At 38.9% G+C, this 23,556-nt stretch overlaps 1 protein-coding gene across 1 annotated transcript in view; it reads left to right on the top strand.

Moving 5' to 3' along the window:
• Positions 1-23,556, top strand: part of LOC136038835 (sodium-dependent nutrient amino acid transporter 1-like) — a 93,416-nt gene that overhangs the window by 23,681 nt on the left and 46,179 nt on the right. The window contains exons 5-6 of the mRNA XM_065722247.1: positions 1,910-2,024; positions 9,726-9,985. Coding sequence (XP_065578319.1) covers positions 1,910-2,024; positions 9,726-9,985 — 375 coding nt within the window. The remainder of the gene's footprint in view (positions 1-1,909; positions 2,025-9,725; positions 9,986-23,556) is intronic.

Genomic DNA, 23,556 nt, shown 5'->3' on the forward strand with positions numbered 1-23,556 from the left:
AGTATATTGTGACTCAGGCACTTCTCCTTCATTAATCTTAAAGTGATGTTTTTGTCGATGGATCCTCTCCCCTTCCTAAGCCACATTATTCTTCTCTTGAAACTTTTTTCTGTAGCTTCACAACTACAATATTTCAAAAACTCATTTGCCACACTATTAGTGTTTGAGGCCTTGTTATTTTTTAATCCTATTAGTGCTGTCACTAATTTTTCCACACAAAATAAATTATCCTTTACTTCCAAATTATGACAAACTTTTTCAATATTTTTTATATAGCTTTTGTGTAATTTTTTCTCCATAGCGAACATGAAAACGAAATTTTGTGTTCTCAGGTGCATGGGAAGCAAATAATAGGTACACCAAATATAGGAATATGTCGACCCCTCATTACACAAATGACCAAGGCATAGCAGCCAATTGCTGTTTAAAAGTCCCTCCCATGTATTTAAATTAGAACCAGTTTTTTTCTAATTGGGAACAACAATACTAAAGTTGTAAAGCCCTCGAAATTAAAATGTTGCATTAGATGAACAAGTTTTTGTACGAGAAAAGTGATCAGGCCTATGCTTTGATTAGTCCATCAAGAGCTATTGTTCAGCATTGAAAAAACCTATGCGTCTAAATTAAAAAGTTGCTTTTCTTGCCGCAGACCAAATTTGTAATATCAGTACTTAGAAAGAAGCAAAGGGAAAGCTCCAATTTCTTTGACAGCACTTACCATTAGAATTGTAGAGATTAGACCCTTACCACTTTACAGCAATAAGCTGATGTCGGCATACAAGGAAAAAACAGTACAAAACAAAGGGTTGCTCACAAAATACAATAACGAGCTGGTAAAACTAGTAAATCCAAAAGTTAATTTATAGCTGGTATTTAGGAAGGACTATTACTTTGCACCTATTCCAAAACGAGTCGGGTATGAAATTGGAAAACTTATAATTTGAAAATATTGAACATGCATGGATTGTTTTTGGGAAAATTATTTTTGAAGTAGTAGATACTATATAGAGGAAAATGAGAGAAGGGAGGTAATGATCTTACGATTGTAAAAGCTCAGTAGAAATTGGTACTGATCTCTTTTTCTCTAGAACTGACAAGTATTTAGCCACTTGTGAGCTTTCCTCATACCTTATACATCTTATTAGGCGAAACGTTCTACACCAGATTGACAATATTAACGATGGTATTTGTCCCCCTGAATGGAGACTCATACTTTGTCTTTTATTACGTCATAATTTAACCTATTAGGTCGTAATACATATTTAAGATTTCTTATTAGGCGAAATGTTCAACAAGAGATAGACAGTATTGACGATGGCATTAGTTCACCTGAATGGAGACTCACACTTTGTCTTTTACTACGTCATAATTAAAAATATTACGTCATAACGCATGTTTACCACTTCTTATTAGGCGAAATGTTCTACACCAGATTGACAATATTGACGATGGCCATTGGTCCCCCTGAATTGAGACTCACACTTTGTTTTTAATTACGTCATAATCTAACATATTACGTCATAATACATCTTTAATACTTTTTATTAGGCGAAACGTTCTACACCAGATTGACAATATTGACGATGGCATTAATCCCCCTTTTATTACGTCATAATTTAACATATTATGCCATAATACATATTTAATACTTCTACACCAGATTGACAATATTGACTATGGCATTGGTCTCCCTGAGTGAAGACTCAAACTTTGTCTTTTATTACGTCATAATTTAACATATTACGTGATAGTACTTGTTTAATAATTCTTATTATGAGAAAATTTCTACACCAGATTGACAATATTGACGATGGCATTAGTCCCCCTGAATGGAGACTCACACTTTGTCTTTTATTGCGTCATAATTTAACATATTATGTCATAATACATATTTAATACTTCTTTTTAGGCGAAATGTTCTACACCAGATTGACAATATTGACGATGGAATTGGTCCCCCTGAATGGAGACTCACACTTTGTCTTTTATTCTCATGGACGGTTTTATTTTTGATCCTTGCTAAGGTATATTTTTAATTCCTGAATTCTTCTCAAATAGTTCTTTCTTTCTTATTCTTTTACACCTTGAGTTCATAAATCGAAATTCTCGATTTGTTTAGGCTTATTGTTATATTTCTATTCAGTTGTTGCTTTTTTTCCGCACCAAGGAGGGGTGGAGAGAGGCTTAGAGCAGCAAATAGTTGCTTTTCACTTTGACATTGTATAAGCTATCTAATTAGAAATTGTTTCCTTTTGGGTTTATCTCTGGTTTTACTCCAGAGAAACAGAGCTACCTGGTAAGAAAATGGCCTGACTAAAAAAAATTTGACTCTTCTTCTTGGCTTGATAGTTTTTGCAAAAGAGCCAATAAGATTTTAGTGACGGGTCTAGGGGGATCAAGATGGTGGCTGTCCTCAGTCACAGCCTCTGAGTGGCGGCCAAACTGAGATTTTTTTAGCCTAAAAGCAAAATATATTTTGTTGATTTATAGTGGTATGATGGTTAGGGGGGTGTGGAAAACTGACACTGTCTCCAGAGGTGAAAGGCATAGCTAAGCCTCCGTAAGGTTTAAAAAAGGTGAAGTTATTTGTCTGTTCAGAAATTGATTTTATTTGTTAGTGTGAACATCAGGATTAGAACATCAGGATGTGAACATCAGTCACTCAGGATTAGTTAACCCGGTTCAAAAAAGGAGGGGCTATTTTTCTCTTCAGAAATAAGTAATATTTCGATCAAAAGTAGATGATTTTTCTTAAAATAGATTTGTTTAAAACTAAGATTTTTAAATTTAATTTATAATAGTCTTTGTCTTAGGAGCCGTGTTACATTATCTTAAGTTTATATACCTAACCGTAAACGTTCGTAACCATGATATCAAATCGCAGCTCTTCATTATGAGGAAAAAAAAGCATGTCATAAGTCAAGAATTAGATCGAACTCCCCCGTCACTGATGCTTTTTTAATTAAGAAATATTACTCAAATAAATAAAATATTAAAAGAAAAGCCAAATATTTAAAATATCGAGCTGAAAATACATCCAATAAAAAAACTATTGAAAATCATTTATTATTTTTTAATATATCTTTCTTATTTCTTATAAACCTTTTTTATTTATTTGTGTTTACTCAGAATAAATTTTTTTTATTTACTTATTTACCTTTATTACTGGTTTTCATAATGCTAGGCCATGTGCAGCCAAACAACCTGCCACTTGCAGTTGCACCTAGAACATTACCAAAGCAGACAAAACAAGCAATTTGGTGGTAAATCACCAGCAGTGGCTGCCGCCTGTTTGAATCACCAGTAAATCTGTACTTTTTGTTTAGCACTCTTTAACATAATTTGTAAATATAAAATGAAACTTGTTTCTCGCATTCAGAATTTATTTCACAACAACTTATTTCACAATCACCAGTGGTGGTAAATCCCTTTACACCTATAGTAAATCTCAAGTATTTTAGTACTTGCTAACATAATTTATAAATATAATGAGATTAATTTCGCATATTCTGAATTTATTTCGCAAAATTTTAATTCACAATCACCAGCGATGGCAGATGTGTTTGCACCAATAGTAAATATGTACTATTTAGAGCATTTTTTTTTCGACATTTATAAGATAAGATTTATTTCTCTTAATCAGGATATATTTCACAATATTTTATTTTGCAATCATTAGTAGTGATAGTTTGGCTTATTTTTTTTTTATAAATATGTACTGTGTTTACACTTTTTTATATGATTCGTAAGGTAAATTTAATCTCTCAGAATCACAATTTATTTCACTATGATTTATGTCGCAACCGTCGGTTGTAGCAGCTTTGCTTGCACTTGCAGTAAACCTGAACTATTCGTGATACGTTTTTACATGATACACATATAACAAGATTTATTTATCATAACTACATTTATTTCACGGCCACCGGTTGTAGCAGCTTTGTTTGTACCTTTCATTAAATGTGTACTATTTTAGAACCTTTTCCCCATGATTTATAAAATGGGATTTATATCACATAATCATAATTTTTTCGCAATAATGTATGTTGTAATCATCAGCAGTGGCAGTTCTGCTTGTACCTTTAGTAAATATGTACAGTTCTTGGCACTTTTTTTTTATATGATTTTTAAGATAAGGTTAGAAGATAAGGACCCAGACAAGATGAATTTGTGCTTTAGAGTCAATAAACACAGCAAAAGAAAGAAAAACTCATAGGGCTGGTCAGTAGAAAAAATTCAAACCAAAGAAGCTATACAATTTGAAACGAATAAACCAAAATAAATGCATAAGGACAATTTATTCTTGTGACTAAAAATTACAAAACACAATTTAGTAGAAAAAAGACTATAGAAAGAAGCTCAAAATTTAAAAATACACATTAAACCATTGTAAGTTAAAACAGTCAATAGACACAGCAAAAGAAAGAAAAATTCATAGCGCTGGTCAGGAGCAAAAAAAAAATCCAAAGGACAAAGATGCTGTCAATAATGACCAAACAAAAAAAGCTGTAGAATTTGAAAGGAATAAACCAAAATAAGTGCATAAGGACACTTTAGTCTTGTGACTAAAAATGACAACACACAATTTAGTAGAAAAAAGGCTATAAAAAGAGCCTCAAAATTTAAAAACCATTGTAAGTTAAAACAGGATGGGGATGGAGATTCACTTACTAAATCACAGTTAAAATGAATATTTTTGATGAAGTGGATTGAGGAAGGTGTAGTCGAAGGGGTAAAACTGTCTAGAGAAAAGGATATAAGGAATAAATTATTTTAAAATACTCCTTCCTATTACAGTCTTTAATCCTCAAAATAAATTTCTGCCCTCGCGCTTTATTAAAAAATCGCATGCGAAACAAATATATAAAACAACTAAGCAGATTGACTAGGTGGACCGTTAAAATGTTAACTACTGAAACTAAGCATTTATAAAGATACAAGATTTAAGCTTCAGGTAAAGGGGGTCTTTCTACTGAGAAATAGAGAGTTTACTTGTAAAATATGTTTTGACTCAAATCCTTTTCGTTCTTTTACTGGTTTAATTTGTCTCACAAACGAGCCAATCAGGCTCTTAAAAGGAAAAATCACCTGTCTGTTCATAAATTACATTTCTTTGTCGGTCTAAATTTGTCATTCAGGATTAGTTAACCCACATCATTAATTAATTTTTTTAAAGTAGGGCTTTTTTTCTTTCCAAAAACAAGGAATAATGTAACTAAATAGCAAAAAATACGTCAAAAAGAGACCAATGAAATTAAAACCTATTTTAAAAACGAATTTAAAAGACAGCAATTTCTTTTCTTCTCTTTGGTTTGGTCAACCACAATAGAAAAGTATTTTAAGTATGATGAACAAATATACTTAATAGAATGGCTCAAACTCACAACTTTACTCACTCTTCTCCCAACTTTAATTTTTAAAACAATAAAAAACTTTAGAGTAAAGAAAGAGGCATTGAGGAGAGGACAGTCTCTTTCGTATATGGAACAATTTCTGTTCGTTTTAAGTTTTAATAGCACTCCTTGTTTTCAGCTAAAAAAAAATGTGTTTTTTTATTTAGTTTTTGAACGTTTTTCAACTATTGCAGGTTTGAAGTTGGCTCACCGTACATGAAAAATTGAAACAAAATTTATAAATTAATCTTTGCAGATTTATTCCATATATGAAGGGTTGCCCCCTCCTCAATACCTTGCTCTTTACAGTAAAGCTGCTACCACTTTGAAAAAACATCCCATTCTAATTAAACGGCCCCCGTGTTTCAGCAGACGCTCTTAAAAAATTGGGGCAAACAGTCAAACTCTAGCGTAAAGAGGCAGGATTTGAGGAGGGGGCAACCAATCATATATGGAATAAGTCCTGTTCGTTCTTCAAATAATGCCGGCAAATGTGAGTCACCCTCTATAAAATATAACCCTCCCATCTCGTGGAAAACACCTTCGTGGAAATTTTGTCCACCGTTAGGTGCCCCATCCCTCCCATCAAATTTTCTCAAGACAGTTCTATCCTCCCTGAGAATCCCCCATAACTGTGAAATTGCTTATGGACGATTCAACCTGAAAAATTATTGATAGCATTCTTTCATTTGAATTAGACTTAAATCGCTAATTATTCCTCGAACCCTCCAAAGATGCCCTCTACCGTGGAAATTATTTCTCGTAAATAAAACACGTGGATAATTCCCCCGGAACATCTCGACATGAACAATTTGGCAAAGAGAATGTCAAACAATTAAAAAGAATTTTGTATAGCAATTCTGTCAAATTCCCAACCCCTCCCAGTGTAACATTTCCCCGGAATATTCCCCTCCCCCGAGAAATTTCTCTCCCCAAGGAAGTTTTTTCCTATAGAAATCCACCCTAAGCACCTCTACAAAAAAAATGTCTGTATTCTTCCCATTAACAAATACTATACGTAAACAATGGACGATTTTTATAACTTACAGGCCCCTCCCCACGGACTGTGGGGGGCTATTTTACACCTAAGGCGCAATCATTTGATATCTGAACTACTTTGAACAAAATGTCTATTTCAAAATTTTTGTCAGATAATTTTGGGGAAAATGGGAATGGGAGGGGGCCCAGTCACCCTCCTCAGCCAGTTTTGGAGGCAAGATTTTTACTGCCAACGCATGCCTCTGCAAAGGCAGAGGCTACAGGTTGGGAAGAATCAGCTTTTCTTCCCAGCATGGCTAGAGCCTTGTACTGCACTGCAAAAACCATACGACTATAGACACATAAATCATATCAGATTTATTTTCAGAGGTACTACAAAGCCAACAGTGCTATTTGCATGAAACAGAATGCCTATTTCTATTTCATTTCTATTTCTATATCATGTCTGATTGAAATTAAAAATTATACAAACTATAAATAGCTATTGAAAACTTTTTAAATGCATGTTTTCAAAAGAAAATCTTCATAAGAATGGATGAATCCGCACCTGTAGTTTTTTTTTTAACCATTAAAAACAAACACCCACATGGATATCATACAAGTCAACTGCTTAGACTATGAAAAATTTGCACATCCAAAACCGGTCTACCAGCTCAACAAGTCCATTTTTTATGTATATACTGTTTTTTTATGCAATATATAAATTTATGAAAAATATTTTTTTATATTTATATTTTTCTTATATTTCTATTATAAATATACCTTTTCTGATCCCCAATTGGTACTTTAAAAAATACTTGCAGAAAGTAAAAAATAAAAAATTGAACAAATGGGAAAAATAAAAAAATTCGTCCGAATTCGTAAAAGAAATCCCGAACCGGGACAAGAAAATGAATAGGTGCGACCAAACAACTACAATCCACCCTAGGTTTTTATCATGGTAAATCTGCGATTTAAATGGTAAAACATAGTTTACCGTATCGTACTCTTTAAGAAAAATCTTTAAATACAATGAACTGGTGTATACCAGTTTGGTGTAAAACTTGGTTATATCATAATGGGTTTAACATTTAAATTAAATGCAAATAGAAAATGTTTATAATTAAGATATTCAAATCGTGTAACTCTTATAGTTGTACATTATTTATTTAACAATTAATGCAATTATCTTACCTAGTCATATATACAATACCCATAGTTTCTTTCAAAATTATTTCCAGCTGTGGACTTTCTTCAAGAAGAAGTTGGCAACACTTCGAATAATATCAATAAAAGCTTCACAGCACTGTAGAGCCATCTATAATAGTCATTAAAGTATAACATATTCTCATTCTTCATATTTTATATTTCTGTAAATAATGTTGTTTATTTATTATTTTCAGTTATTTCTAAGTAAAGTAGGACTTTCCTCAAATAATGATAGCCTTCCTAAAACATTTACCCACGTACACTGCCACTTATTGTTGCCTTTTTTCAAATAGAAGAAAAAGACTATCGACTTTGATAATTCGAAAGACGTATTGGCGATATGAAGATTCTTATGTACACATTAATACTGAGGTCGTATTAGAATGGAAAATGCAGTCGATAGCTCAGTTACGCTGTTGAAAAACAAAACTGAATTGTCACGCTGTTATGCTGTTACGCTGTATGTTGGTATGTTGGTGCGCCGGATTCGGGATCCCTTGTCTGAGAGGACGCGGGTTCAAATCCCGGTGTACCCAATTCTTCAGTTTGGGACGGGAGTCAGTGGCTTGACTCTGTAAGCTTAGCCAGAGTCAACCCAGCTCTAGATGGGTACCTGGAGAAACCTGGGGAAGGTAAACAGGAAGGGTGTGCGAAAGCACAGGATGGCTGGCCCCCAACTTCCTGGCTGCACTTCCTGCACTGCAATTGCTGCAATTGCACTTCCTGGCTGAAGGGCCAAGAAACGGAGATCAGCACCGCCGGTACGGACTGTAAAGTCTAATGCCGTATCCTTTACCTTTTTACCTTTACCTTTTTTTTTATGCTGTTAAGTATTAAAATTATGAAAGTTCCACTGACGGGAAAAAAGACTCGAACACAGAGTAAAAAACAAACGCTGGGTAAAAAAAATATATTGTTGATATCAAGATTTCGTTCTCAATTTTTCAATTCAAAGTTCAACCTAAATAGATTCCATATTGAGTTGGTGACGTTGAGAGAATTTAAATAGCTTGAAATTGCAAGAGCCGATAACTTTATTAGTGGCTTCCTCAACCTCTTTACGCTAAAGTCTTGAAGTTCTGCAAAAACAGTTCGCATTCAAATTCGACAGCCCTTGTGCATCAGTAGTCGCTTTTAAATAATTGTGGTAAAAAGTCCATCTTTAGTGTAAAGAGAGAGGGTTGATGAGGGAGCAGCCCCCCTTACATACGGAATAATTTCGGTCCATTTTAAGTTTCAATGTTTTTCCTTACTTTTAGTTGAAAAAATATGTTTTTATACATATTTTTTACAAATCTTGCCAGTAAATCTCCTCGCCCAGTGTAAAATTTCCCATGGAAAATTTTCTCCTCACGGAAAATTCTCCCCTTGTAAATCCCACCGCAGCAGTCCGTATATTTCTTAATAGCAAATACTTCGTATGAACAATGGGGAAATTTCACAACTTACAGCCCTTTCATCAAGGATTATGGAGGGGGTTATGTTATACGCATGTATGACATAACGCCAAGTATAACTGCAATATACATAACCACAAGTATGACTATAAGTAGTTATAAGACCTTCAAGCTATGCTGAATCCAATGGTATATCTCAAAATTTTGACCAGGTGTCTTGGTGGGAAAAGGGGGTGTGGGAGAGGGACTAGTCGCCTCCAATGTTTTTGTTACTTGAAAAGAGCTCTTGAACTTTTAATTTCCACTTAATGAGCCCTCTACCGATATTCTAGGATGATTGGTTCTGACCATCCGTGCAGGAAAAAAAAGAAACAAACACTCATCCGTGATGTTTTTTATGGCATAAAACATATAGTCCCATGTTTTTTTTTAATAGGAGCCTGAAACTTCTATAGTAGGGCTGTATGATATGCCGAATCTGACGTTAGGATTTTCATTGAAATCATTTAGCTTTTTGAGGTGTTTCCCTCCTTTTTCGAAAATACGGCAATTTTTTTTCAGGCTCACAACTTTTAATGGGTAACATTAAACATAAATAATTTTAGGTATTTTGAATCAGCATAAATAGGGAGTCCTTTGATGTATCGATTACTATGAAAATTTTAGATTTTCGGTTACAATTCGGCCGAGTTGTTCCTTATTTACAGTTGGTAATGACGAATTTTTGATTCTCTATGAACTCTATTTGTAGGGTGTATCTTCATCCGGCAAAACTGCGTACTTTACTGCACTGTTTCCCTATGTCATTCTTCTGACACTCCTTGTCCGAGGTGTAACTCTACCTGGAGCTTATGAAGGAATAATGTTCTATATTACACCTCAATGGGACAAAATTTTGGAGGCCAAAGTTTGGTATGCGGCAGTGACTCAATGTTTCTTTTCACTTGCCATAAGCTTTGGACCTATTGTCATGTTCTCGAGCTATAACAAATTCAAGCAGCCCATTTACAGGTATGTAGAAAAGACATAGATGAGTTGTTCTTCTTCTGCTTAGTTTTGTTTTTCCGGTTAAACTGGGAAGATTTTTTGCTTCCATTAAAAACTTTTGAGCCGTTAGAGTTGTAAATTATCCATGACCCGGTACATTTCTGTGGCACTAGTCGAGTGGTTAATGCGCTGAACTTAGGATCTGGTGTCGACAATCATTTGGTTTCAAGCAGGGTCACTTGCGAAAATCTGAAAGCATAGCCAGGGTTGACCCAGCCCTGCGTAAGTATCTGGAGAAGTTTGAGGAAGGTAAGCAGAAAGGAGATGTGAAAGCACAAAATGGTTGGCCCTCAACCACACACTGCACTTCTTAGCTCAAATGCTATGCAACTGATGTCAGTACCTCCAGTTGGGACTATGAAGTCTAATGTCAGTCCCCTCTGGTTTTTGTGAAACCCATAGCCACTACTGTTTTCTTTCCTTAATGATTTAAGATGACGAAGAAGTGTAACGGCAATCCCTCCCCCCAAGACGCAGATCTTCAAGACGCAGGGTTTATTAATTTTCTTCAAGATGCAGAAGCTTGTTACGTAATAGGACTTGTTTGAGCTCGTTAGTAAAGCGGGGAAGTCCCAGCTGCAAAAAATTGATCGTGGTCTAACTTTTACAGTTTAAGATGACACATTCTCGCATGAATTGTTAGAGATCAGGGTCCTACGGAGGATCCCCGCTTGCAACTGAGAACAGCACACATGTGGATTTTACGTAAAGACGGGGGCACACGTGAAATGTTGAAATGTTATGTAAATACGGTAAACACATTGCTGTTACAGAATACGTCAAGGAACTTTTTTCTTCGGGATTTCACATTTCTTCAGGATTTAATTTTTCTTTCAAGGTGTTTTTTCTTCTTTTTTTGAGGTTTGCTTTTCTTTCAATAAGTTTCCTCAGGAAACTTTATAATCTAAATTTTTCCGCATTAGGATTCGAAAGAGACTCCCCCTCAATGGAATGGAGCGCTAGACAGCTGGAATATGAAAAGCTTCCTAATATTATTATTCGGGAGAAACTTTCTACGTTATGACCTATTCCAACGCACTGAGAATTCCCTTTCCCGCTTTCTAGAATGATTAAACGGATCACATGTTTTCTTATGTCTGCAATAATTGACATTAAGGGGAGAAAATCGATTACTAAAAATTCGTTACGTTTGATGTGTACTTGCTTGTAAAGTAATGCTTTAGAGTGTATTATCAGATAATATTGGGCTTGCTCTTAGAGCATTTTTTAGTAATAGATTGTTTTGGTCTATTAGAACTTGAATGTGTTATCAGAGATGATATAAAAGAGTTGCAATCGTAATTACATCATGAAATCACAGAAAAAGCAGCTAAAACCGAGCAAACGGAAAAACAAAACGTGAAAAAGCTCATAATGGGTAAAATATCAGCAAAAAGAACCATGAACTAAAAAAAGGCGTGAACCTTAACATCCAACACCAGGGGAGTCTCATTAGAGGTAAATTTAAGCCATATTAAGAGATATTTTTGAGAGGTTTTAATGAAAATGTCTTGATTCTTTGAGCCAAGGCTAGGTATATTGAAGCCGCCACAACAATATGTGGCTGGTCCATCTTAGCAAGCAATTCCAGGTGGGTGGGTTGTTATTTGGGGTAAATTTAAGTCATATTAAGAGATATTTCTGAGAGGTTTTGATGAAAATACCTCGTTTCTTTGATCCAAGACATTCTTTAAGCCATGACTAAGCATTCTCGGTGGACAAGCAAACATTTGAATAGTGTTTATCTCCGTATTTCACGTAATCTTGTCAGAAGTAAATTTAAGCCACATTAAGAGATATTTCTGAGAGTTTCTAATGAATATGTCTCGTTTCTTAGACCCAAGACATCTTTGAACCAAGACTACACATTCCTGGTTGACAATTGCACATTGAATTATATTTTTATTTGTATTTCACGTAATCTCGTAAGAGGCAAATTTAAGCCACAAAACGGGATATTTTTGAAAGCATTTAATGAAAATGTCCCGTTTCTATCACTGAGTGTTGAATTTCAGTCCCCTTCTGTCGAAAATATTCTTTTAATACCTCCCAGCTTAGCTTTAAGATAGAGAACATGTTAGTCCATGGTAATGCACGCCACAGTGGCAATATGTTGAGATAGGTCAGTGGGGATTTTTTAACCAAAGTCAGAGAGAGGTAAGGTAGATTTTTCTCAAATCCACACACAGACACAAACAGACATACACACACACACACACACACACACACACACACACACACACACACACACACACACACACACACACACACACACACACACACACACACACACACACACACACACACACACACACACACACACACACACACACACACACACACACACACACACACACACACACACACACACACACACACACACACACACACACACACACACACACACACACACACACACACACACACACACACACACACACACACACACACACACACACACACACACACACACACACACACACACACACACACACACACACACACACACACACACACACACACACACACACACACACACACACACACACACACACACACACACACACACACACACACACACACACACACACACACACACACACACACACACACACACACACACACACACACACACACACACACACACACACACACACACACACACACACACACACACACACACACACACACACACACACACACACACACACACACACACACACACACACACACACACACACACACACACACACACACACACACACACACACACACACACACACACACACACACACACACACACACACACACACACACACACACACACACACACACACACACACACACACACACACACACACACACACACACACACACACACACACACACACACACACACACACACACACACACACACACACACACACACACACACACACACACACACACACACACACACACACACACACACACACACACACACACACACACACACACACACACACACACACACACACACACACACACACACACACACACACACACACACACACACACACACACACACACACACACACACACACACACACACACACACACACACACACACACACACACACACACACACACACACACACACACACACACACACACACACACACACACACACACACACACACACACACACACACACACACACACACACACACACACACACACACACACACACACACACACACACACACACACACACACACACACACACACACACACACACACACACACACACACACACACACACACACACACACACACACACACACACACACACACACACACACACACACACACACACACACACACACACACACACACACACACACACACACACACACACACACACACACACACACACACACACACACACACACACACACACACACACACACACACACACACACACACACACACACACACACACACACACACACACACACACACACACACACACACACACACACACACACACACACACACACACACACACACACACACACACACACACACACACACACACACACACACACACACACACACACACACACACACACACACACACACACACACACACACACACACACACACACACACACACACACACACACACACACACACACACACACACACACACACACACACACACACACACACACACACACACACACACACACACACACACACACACACACACACACACACACACACACACACACACACACACACACACACACACACACACACACACACACACACACACACACACACACACACACACACACACACACACACACACACACACACACACACACACACACACACACACACACACACACACACACACACACACACACACACACACACACACACACACACACACACACACACACACACACACACACACACACACACACACACACACACACACACACACACACACACACACACACACACACACACACACACACACACACACACACACACACACACACACACACACACACACACACACACACACACACACACACACACACACACACACACACACACACACACACACACACACACACACACACACACACACACACACACACACACACACACACACACACACACACACACACACACACACACACACACACACACACACACACACACACACACACACACACACACACACACACACACACACACACACACACACACACACACACACACACACACACACACACACACACACACACACACACACACACACACACACACACACACACACACACACACACACACACACACACACACACACACACACACACACACACACACACACACACACACACACACACACACACACACACACACACACACACACACACACACACACACACACACACACACACACACACACACACACACACACACACACACACACACACACACACACACACACACACACACACACACACACACACACACACACACACACACACACACACACACACACACACACACACACACACACACACACACACACACACACACACACACACACACACACACACACACACACACACACACACACACACACACACACACACACACACACACACACACACACACACACACACACACACACACACACACACACACACACACACACACACACACACACACACACACACACACACACACACACACACACACACACACACACACACACACACACACACACACACACACACACACACACACACACACACACACACACACACACACACACACACACACACACACACACACACACACACACACACACACACACACACACACACACACACACACACACACACACACACACACACACACACACACACACACACACACACACACACACACACACACACACACACACACACACACACACACACACACACACACACACACACACACACACACACACACACACACACACACACACACACACACACACACACACACACACACACACACACACACACACACACACACACACACACACACACACACACACACACACACACACACACACACACACACACACACACACACACACACACACACACACACACACACACACACACACACACACACACACACACACACACACACACACACACACACACACACACACACACACACACACACACACACACACACACACACACACACACACACACACACACACACACACACACACACACACACACACACACACACACACACACACACACACACACACACACACACACACACACACACACACACACACACACACACACACACACACACACACACACACACACACACACACACACACACACACACACACACACACACACACACACACACACACACACACACACACACACACACACACACACACACACACACACACACACACACACACACACACACACACACACACACACACACACACACACACACACACACACACACACACACACACACACACACACACACACACACACACACACACACACACACACACACACACACACACACACACACACACACACACACACACACACACACACACACACACACACACACACACACACACACACACACACACACACACACACACACACACACACACACACACACACACACACACACACACACACACACACACACACACACACACACACACACACACACACACACACACACACACACACACACACACACACACACACACACACACACACACACACACACACACACACACACACACACACACACACACACACACACACACACACACACACACACACACACACACACACACACACACACACACACACACACACACACACACACACACACACACACACACACACACACACACACACACACACACACACACACACACACACACACACACACACACACACACACACACACACACACACACACACACACACACACACACACACACACACACACACACACACACACACACACACACACACACACACACACACACACACACACACACACACACACACACACACACACACACACACACACACACACACACACACACACACACACACACACACACACACACACACACACACACACACACACACACACACACACACACACACACACACACACACACACACACACACACACACACACACACACACACACACACACACACACACACACACACACACACACACACACACACACACACACACACACACACACACACACACACACACACACACACACACACACACACACACACACACACACACACACACACACACACACACACACACACACACACACACACACACACACACACACACACACACACACACACACACACACACACACACACACACACACACACACACACACACACACACACACACACACACACACACACACACACACACACACACACACACACACAATAGCAAGCTCACACATACAAACATATATACACAAACAGCCAAGCATATGCTCAGTCATAAAGTCACACAAACATATATGCACAGACATGCAAACACATGCTCAGTAACACAGGACCGGTAGGAGAGAGACAAGACACACACACAAAAACACAAAGTAAACAAACAAACGCACAGAGTCACGAACACAAAAACACAATGACAGAAACACTAACACGTGAGCACACAGAGCCAGAAAAAAAAACAAAGACAGACACGGAGAAATACAAACAGAAGATCAGTCACACAGGCTTGGTGAGACAGAGACAAAAAACATACACACAAACATACAGAATCAGACACACAAAAACACAAAGACAGACAAAGAGACATGCACACAGACGCTCCGCCACACAGGCACAATGGGCGAGTGGAACAACACACACAAAAAGACAAAGTTAAATACGCAAACACACATAGTCAGACGCACAAACTCACAAAGACAAATCAGAGACATGCAAACAGACGCTCAGTAACGCAGGGAGGGTGGGAGAAAGACAATAAACACATACAAAAACACAAAGTCAGAGAAAGAAACACACAAAAACACGAAGACAGACACAGAGATACCCAAACAGACGCTAAATCACACAAGTGCAGTGGCGGAGAGACGAAAAACACACAGGAAAACAAAAATCAGAAAAACTCACAAACACATACATACACACACGCAAACACACAAAGTCAGACACAACAAAACGCAAAGAGTCAGACACAAAAATAAAACGCAAAGAGTCAGACACACAAAATCACAAGGGAAGACACAGCGACATGCGCTACAATAAACTGCTACAACTCTAAAAACACTTGTGTACTAAGGTAACTTCATATTAACAACTAGCTGACCCCTGACAAGTGTTGCTGTGGTGCTGCACGCCACAGCAACACATGGAGTGTCAGCTAGGCGTCCATCCCACCCTTAGGTTTTTTTTGTTTGTTTTTAGTTTTTTCTTAATTTTTTTTAGGTTTTTTTTGTTTGTTATTTGTATGTATATATAGATATATATATAGTTTTTTCTTTTTTTGGGATATATATTATATATATATTTTTTTTTTTTTTTTATTAGTTTGTTTTAGTACAGACATACAGACGGACAGACAGGCAAATAGTAAATTTTTATATAGATAGAAGAAGACTAAACATTCACTTATGCTTGATGATATTGGGTCATTAACCTCCATTTACTTCAACGATGCATGAACATAAATGAAAATTCCATACTTATAATTACTTCTTACAATAAGACTATAATTATGTACTTGCTGGAAATGCACATCTGGTTGTTGACAGTTCTTGGGTAATAATTCCGTAATAACGATGATGTGGAGTTTGAGGGCTCGTATTAGGGCTTGAAATTCATCAATTTTCGAAGAAGGACAGTACGTTTGTATTCAGAACGTATCACTCCATCGTTTCCCCGTGAAAAAATTTCACTTTCATAAGTTCCCATTTACTGATTTTAATCTTCCAACCTAATTACCTGCTGTTTCCTTCAAAACGTCGCTGCTTTTTCTTATATGCAAGTTCGGTGTTAATGCGATCATGAGAAAATCCGAAGCCTGTATATATATGTTAGGGTTTTTGTGAATCGACCTTGTGTCTCCGGTGGAGAACTGTTCGGTGTATCAGCAAAACCCAAGAAACTATTTAGTGATCCTGCCAATACCGAATGATCACCTATTCCTAGTGGTAGTAAAAACCAAACATTAGCAATAGCATCTGATGATTAGGTGAAATATAATCAGAAAATGCTGTGTAATTTTCTATAGCTCAATCATATTTGGGAAAATTGTTCGGTGTATCAGCAAAACCCGAAAAACAATTTAGTGATACCGACAGCACCCAATGACAACACCGCGATTTTTTAGTGGTTGTAAAAACTCTACATAAGTAACATCATCAGGTGATTAAGTGAAACATAATCAGAAAATGCAGTGTATTTCGCTCTACCACAATTATATTTTGGAGAACTCTTCGGTGTATCAACAAAACCCGAAAAACAATTTAGTGATACCGCCAATACAGAATGATCGCCTTTTTCTAGTGGTGGTTAAAACTCAACATTAGTAATATACTCAGGTGATTTCGTAATTACAAGGTCCGATACTGAAGGGGTTGAATTAGCCCGTGAACGAGTAGAGTTCTGAATGTGTTGATACAAGGGATGCTCTTGTAAAGTCTGGAGGAATCGATCTTCAAACGACTCATCAAAAACTTGTGTACTATTTGAAGTCCAATTATTAGAAAGTAGGTTAAAGTCACCAACTACTAGAAACTTAGAACTGAGTAAAGAAACAGAGGACAGAAGCTGCAATATTTTTTATTATTAAATGAGGACAATTCGCAATAAGTCACACAGGAAGGACAAGAGAGAGACAATAATACTTATAAAAACCAAAAGTCAGACACAAAAACACCAGAGTCAGACACACTAAAAAAAGACAGACACAAAGACATGCAATCAGACACTCAGTCCAACTTCCAGAGTGAGAGAGAGACAAAAAACAAAATACGCAAGCTCAGACAAAGAGACATACAAACAGACACCCAGTCACACAGGTATGCTTGGAGAGAGAGAGAGAAAAGAACAAAAACACAAAGTCAAAAACACAAACATACAAATACTCAGATTCATGCACACAAAAACACAAAGACAGACACCGACACATGCAAACAGACGCTCAATCGCTCAGATACCGTGAGAGGGGCAAAAACACAGGCAAAAACAGCAAGTGAACGTGCAAACACACATAATCAGAAACGCAAATACACAAAAACAGACAGAGAGACATGCAAATAGACACTCAGTCAAACAGGCAGGGTGGGAGAAAGACAAAACACAAACACAAAAGCAAAAATTCAGACAAACAAACACACAGAGTCAGACACACAAAGATAAACACAGAGACATGCAAACAGATACTCAGTGACATAGGCACGATGGGAGAGAGACAAAAACAAACATAAAAATACAAAGTCATACAAACAAACACATAGACTCAGACGCACACAAAAACAAATACAGACCCAGAGATATGCAAACAGAAGCCCAGTCAAACAGGAACGCTGGGAGATGGAAAAACATGCACACAAAACACAAAGTCGAAAACGCAAACACACAAATACAAAGAGTCAGACACATAAGAACACAAGGACAGACACAGAGACATGCAATCAGACACTCAGTCACACATGCACGGTGGGAGAGAGAAACAAAAACAAGCATAAAAACACAAAGTCATGCACACAAACACACAGAGTCGGATACACACGAACACAAAGTCAGACATAGATATATGCAAACCGACGCTAAGTCACACAGGCACGGTGGGAGATAGACAGAAACACACACAAAAAAAACCAAGTCACACATAACACAGAGTCAACCATACAAAACCACAACAACAGAAACAGAAACGCAGAAACCGACACTCAGTCACATAGTCACTCTGGGAGAGAGAAAAATACACAAAAACACAAAGTCAGACAAACAAACACACAGAGGCAGATACACAAAAACACAATATCAGGCACAGAAAGATGCAGACAGACGCTCAGTCACAAAAGCAAGGTTGGAGAGAGACACAAAAATATAAAAGAAAATCCAAACATAGACATAGAGACACACAAACAGAAGCACAGTCATAGAGGCACGGTGGGAGAGAGAAAAAAAGTCATCCACAAAAGCAAAAAGTCAGACACATAAACACACAGAGTTAGACAAACAAAAACACAAAGACAGATACAGAAAAGTTCAAAAAGACTCTCTGTCACAAAACCATGGTGGGAGAGATTAAAAATTACACACCCGAAACACAAAGTCAGACACAAAACAAACAGAATCAGACAAACAGAAACACAAAGACAGACAAAGAGACAGACTCAGTCGCACAAGAACGGTGAGAGAGACACAGAAACGCACACACAAGACATAAATTCAGACAAACAAACACACAGATTCAGACGTACAAAAGCACAAAGACAGACACGAAGCGTCTAGCAAACAAAGACATAGAAACATGTGAAGAGACACTCAGTCACACAGGCACGGTGGGAGAAATACAAAAAGACAAACACAAAAAACCCAGTTAGACACACAACCACACAGATTCAGACAAACAGAAACATAAAAACACACAAAGAGATATGCACAAAGACACTCAGTCACACAGGCATGGTGGGAGAGAGACCAGAAACACAAAGATACAAAGTAAGATACACAAAGACACAAAGACTGAGACATGCAAACAGACGCTCAGTCACACAAGCGAGGTCGAAGAGAGGCAAAAACCCACACAAAAAACATAGTCAGACACACAAACACACAGAGTCAGACACAAAAAAACACAAGGTCAGACACAGACACATGCAAACAGACGCTCAGTGACACAAGCACGGTAGGAAAGTAACAAAAACGCACGCAAAAACACAAAGTCAGACACAAACAAACATAGTCAGACACAAAAAAAACAACAACATAAAGACAGAAACAGACACATGCAAACAGACGCTCAGTCATACAGGCACGGTAGGAAAGTGAAAAAAAACGCACACAAAGTCAGACAAACAAAAACACAAATACAGACGAAGAAACACACAAACCGACAATCAGTCACACAGGCAAGCTGGGAGAGACACAAGAAAATACACACACGAAAAACACACAGTCAGACACCCAAAAGACCAAAGACGGATTCAGAGACCTGCAAACAGACCCTCAGTCACATAGGCATGGTGGGATAAAGACAAAAAGCAAACACAAAAAAACACAAAGTCAGACACACAGAAACGCAAAGACAGACAGAGAAACATGAAAACAGACGATCCAACACACAGGCACCCTGGGAAACAGACAAAAACACAACCACAAAAACACAGTCAGACACACAACCACACAGACAAACGGAAACATAAAACACACACAGAGACATGCAAATAGACGCCCAGTCATACAGGCCTGGTAGGAGAGAGACAAAAACACACAAAAGACACAGAGTCAGATAGACAAAGACTGACACAGTGACATGCAAACAGACGCTCAGTCACAAAAGCAAGGTTACTGAAAAAAACACACACAAAAAACACATAAACGTACAAAAACACATGCAAAAAACACAAAGTCAGGCACACGAACACACAGAAGCAGACTCACAGAAACACAAAGACAGACACAGAGATATACAAACTGATGCTCAGTCACGCAAGCATGGTGAGAGAAAGACAAAAAACACCGAAAAAACAAAACTCAGATATACAAACATACAAATAAACGAACCCACATTAACACACAGAGTCAGAAACACAGATACACAAACCGACACTCAGTCACACAGGCACGTTGGAAGAGAGATAAAAACACATACACAAAAAAACACTGTCAGACAGACAACAACACAAAGACAGACATAGGGACATGCAAACAGACGCTCAGTCACACAGGCACGTTGGGAGAGAGACAAAAAAACACAAAAAACGGAAAGTCAGACACACAAACACATAGAGCCAGACACACAAAACATGAAGACAGACACAAGGACATGTAAACAGACGCTCAGTCACACAGGCACGGTGGGAGAGAGACAACAACACAAACACAAAGTCAGACACACAGATAAACAAAGATATACACAGAGACATGCAGACAGGCGCTCAGCCGTAGAGGCATGGCGAGTGAGACAAAAAACACAAACACATAGTGTCAGCTACACAAAAACACAAATACAGACACAAAAAAATGCACATAGACTGTCAGTCACACAAGAAAGATTGGACAGAGACAAAAAACACACACACAAAGAGCACAGTCAGAAACACAAGCACACAAAAACAAAGTCAGACATATAAAACACAAAGACAGGCGCAGAGACATGCAAGGAGGCGCTCAGTCACACAGCCACGATGGGAAAGAGACAAAAAACACACACAAAACACAGTCAGACACATAAACACACAAAACAAATAGTCACACATATAAAACACATAGACAGACACAGAAACATGCAAACAGACACTCAGTCCCACCAGCTTAGTGGGAAAGAGACAAAAACACACTTACAAAAAAAAACAAAGTCAAACACACAAACACACAGTGTCATACATACAAAAACACAAAGGCAGACAGAGAGACAAGCAAACAGGCGTTCAGTTACACACGCATGGTGGGAGAGAGACATGAACACAGGGTAGCTTAGGTTAAGTAAGGTTAGATGGCACGATATTCTGGCACGATATTCTGGTTAAGTAAGGTTAGACGACACGATATATCTTACTTATTCTGTATAGGCATGCAAGAAAATGGGTGAAGTATCTGTCTTTGTATTTTTGTGTTTCTGACTCTGTTTGTTTGTGTGTCTGACTTTGTGTTTTTGTGTGTGCTTTGTCTCTCTCCTACCGTGCCTGTGTATCTATCTCTGTGTTTTTTGTCCGTCTTTCTCTCTCTCTCTCTCTCGCTCACCGTGTCTGTTTGATTGAGCGTCTCTTTGTATGTATCTGTGTCTTTCCTTGTGTTTTTGTGTGTCTGACTCTGTGTCAGACAGGTGAAGATAACGCATTCTCGCACGACTTGTTAGATGTCAAGGTCCCGTGGGAATCCCTACTTGTAACTAAGCATAGTATACACGTGGGTGTTACGTAATAACGGGGACACAGTGGTATGTTACTTAATGACAGTGTAACGTGGATGTTACGTAATGACAGCGCGCATGCGGGTGTTACGTAATGGCAGCCTAAACAAGATATATTACGTAATAGTGGAGCACACGTGAGAATGGCAACGTACTTGTTGGTCTTAAGTAATGACAGCACACACGTACGTGTTACATAATACCTTAAGATATTTTTTTCTTAGGGATTTCATTTTTCTGCAGGATTTAATTTTTCTTTCAGTGTGTTTTTCTTTCAAGGCGTTTTTTTAGATTTCATTTTTTTCAAAACATTTTTTCAGGGAACCTTTT

The sequence above is a fragment of the Artemia franciscana genome, chromosome 18 (genome assembly GCF_032884065.1).
Source record: "Artemia franciscana chromosome 18, ASM3288406v1, whole genome shotgun sequence".
NCBI lineage: Eukaryota > Metazoa > Arthropoda > Branchiopoda > Anostraca > Artemiidae > Artemia > Artemia franciscana.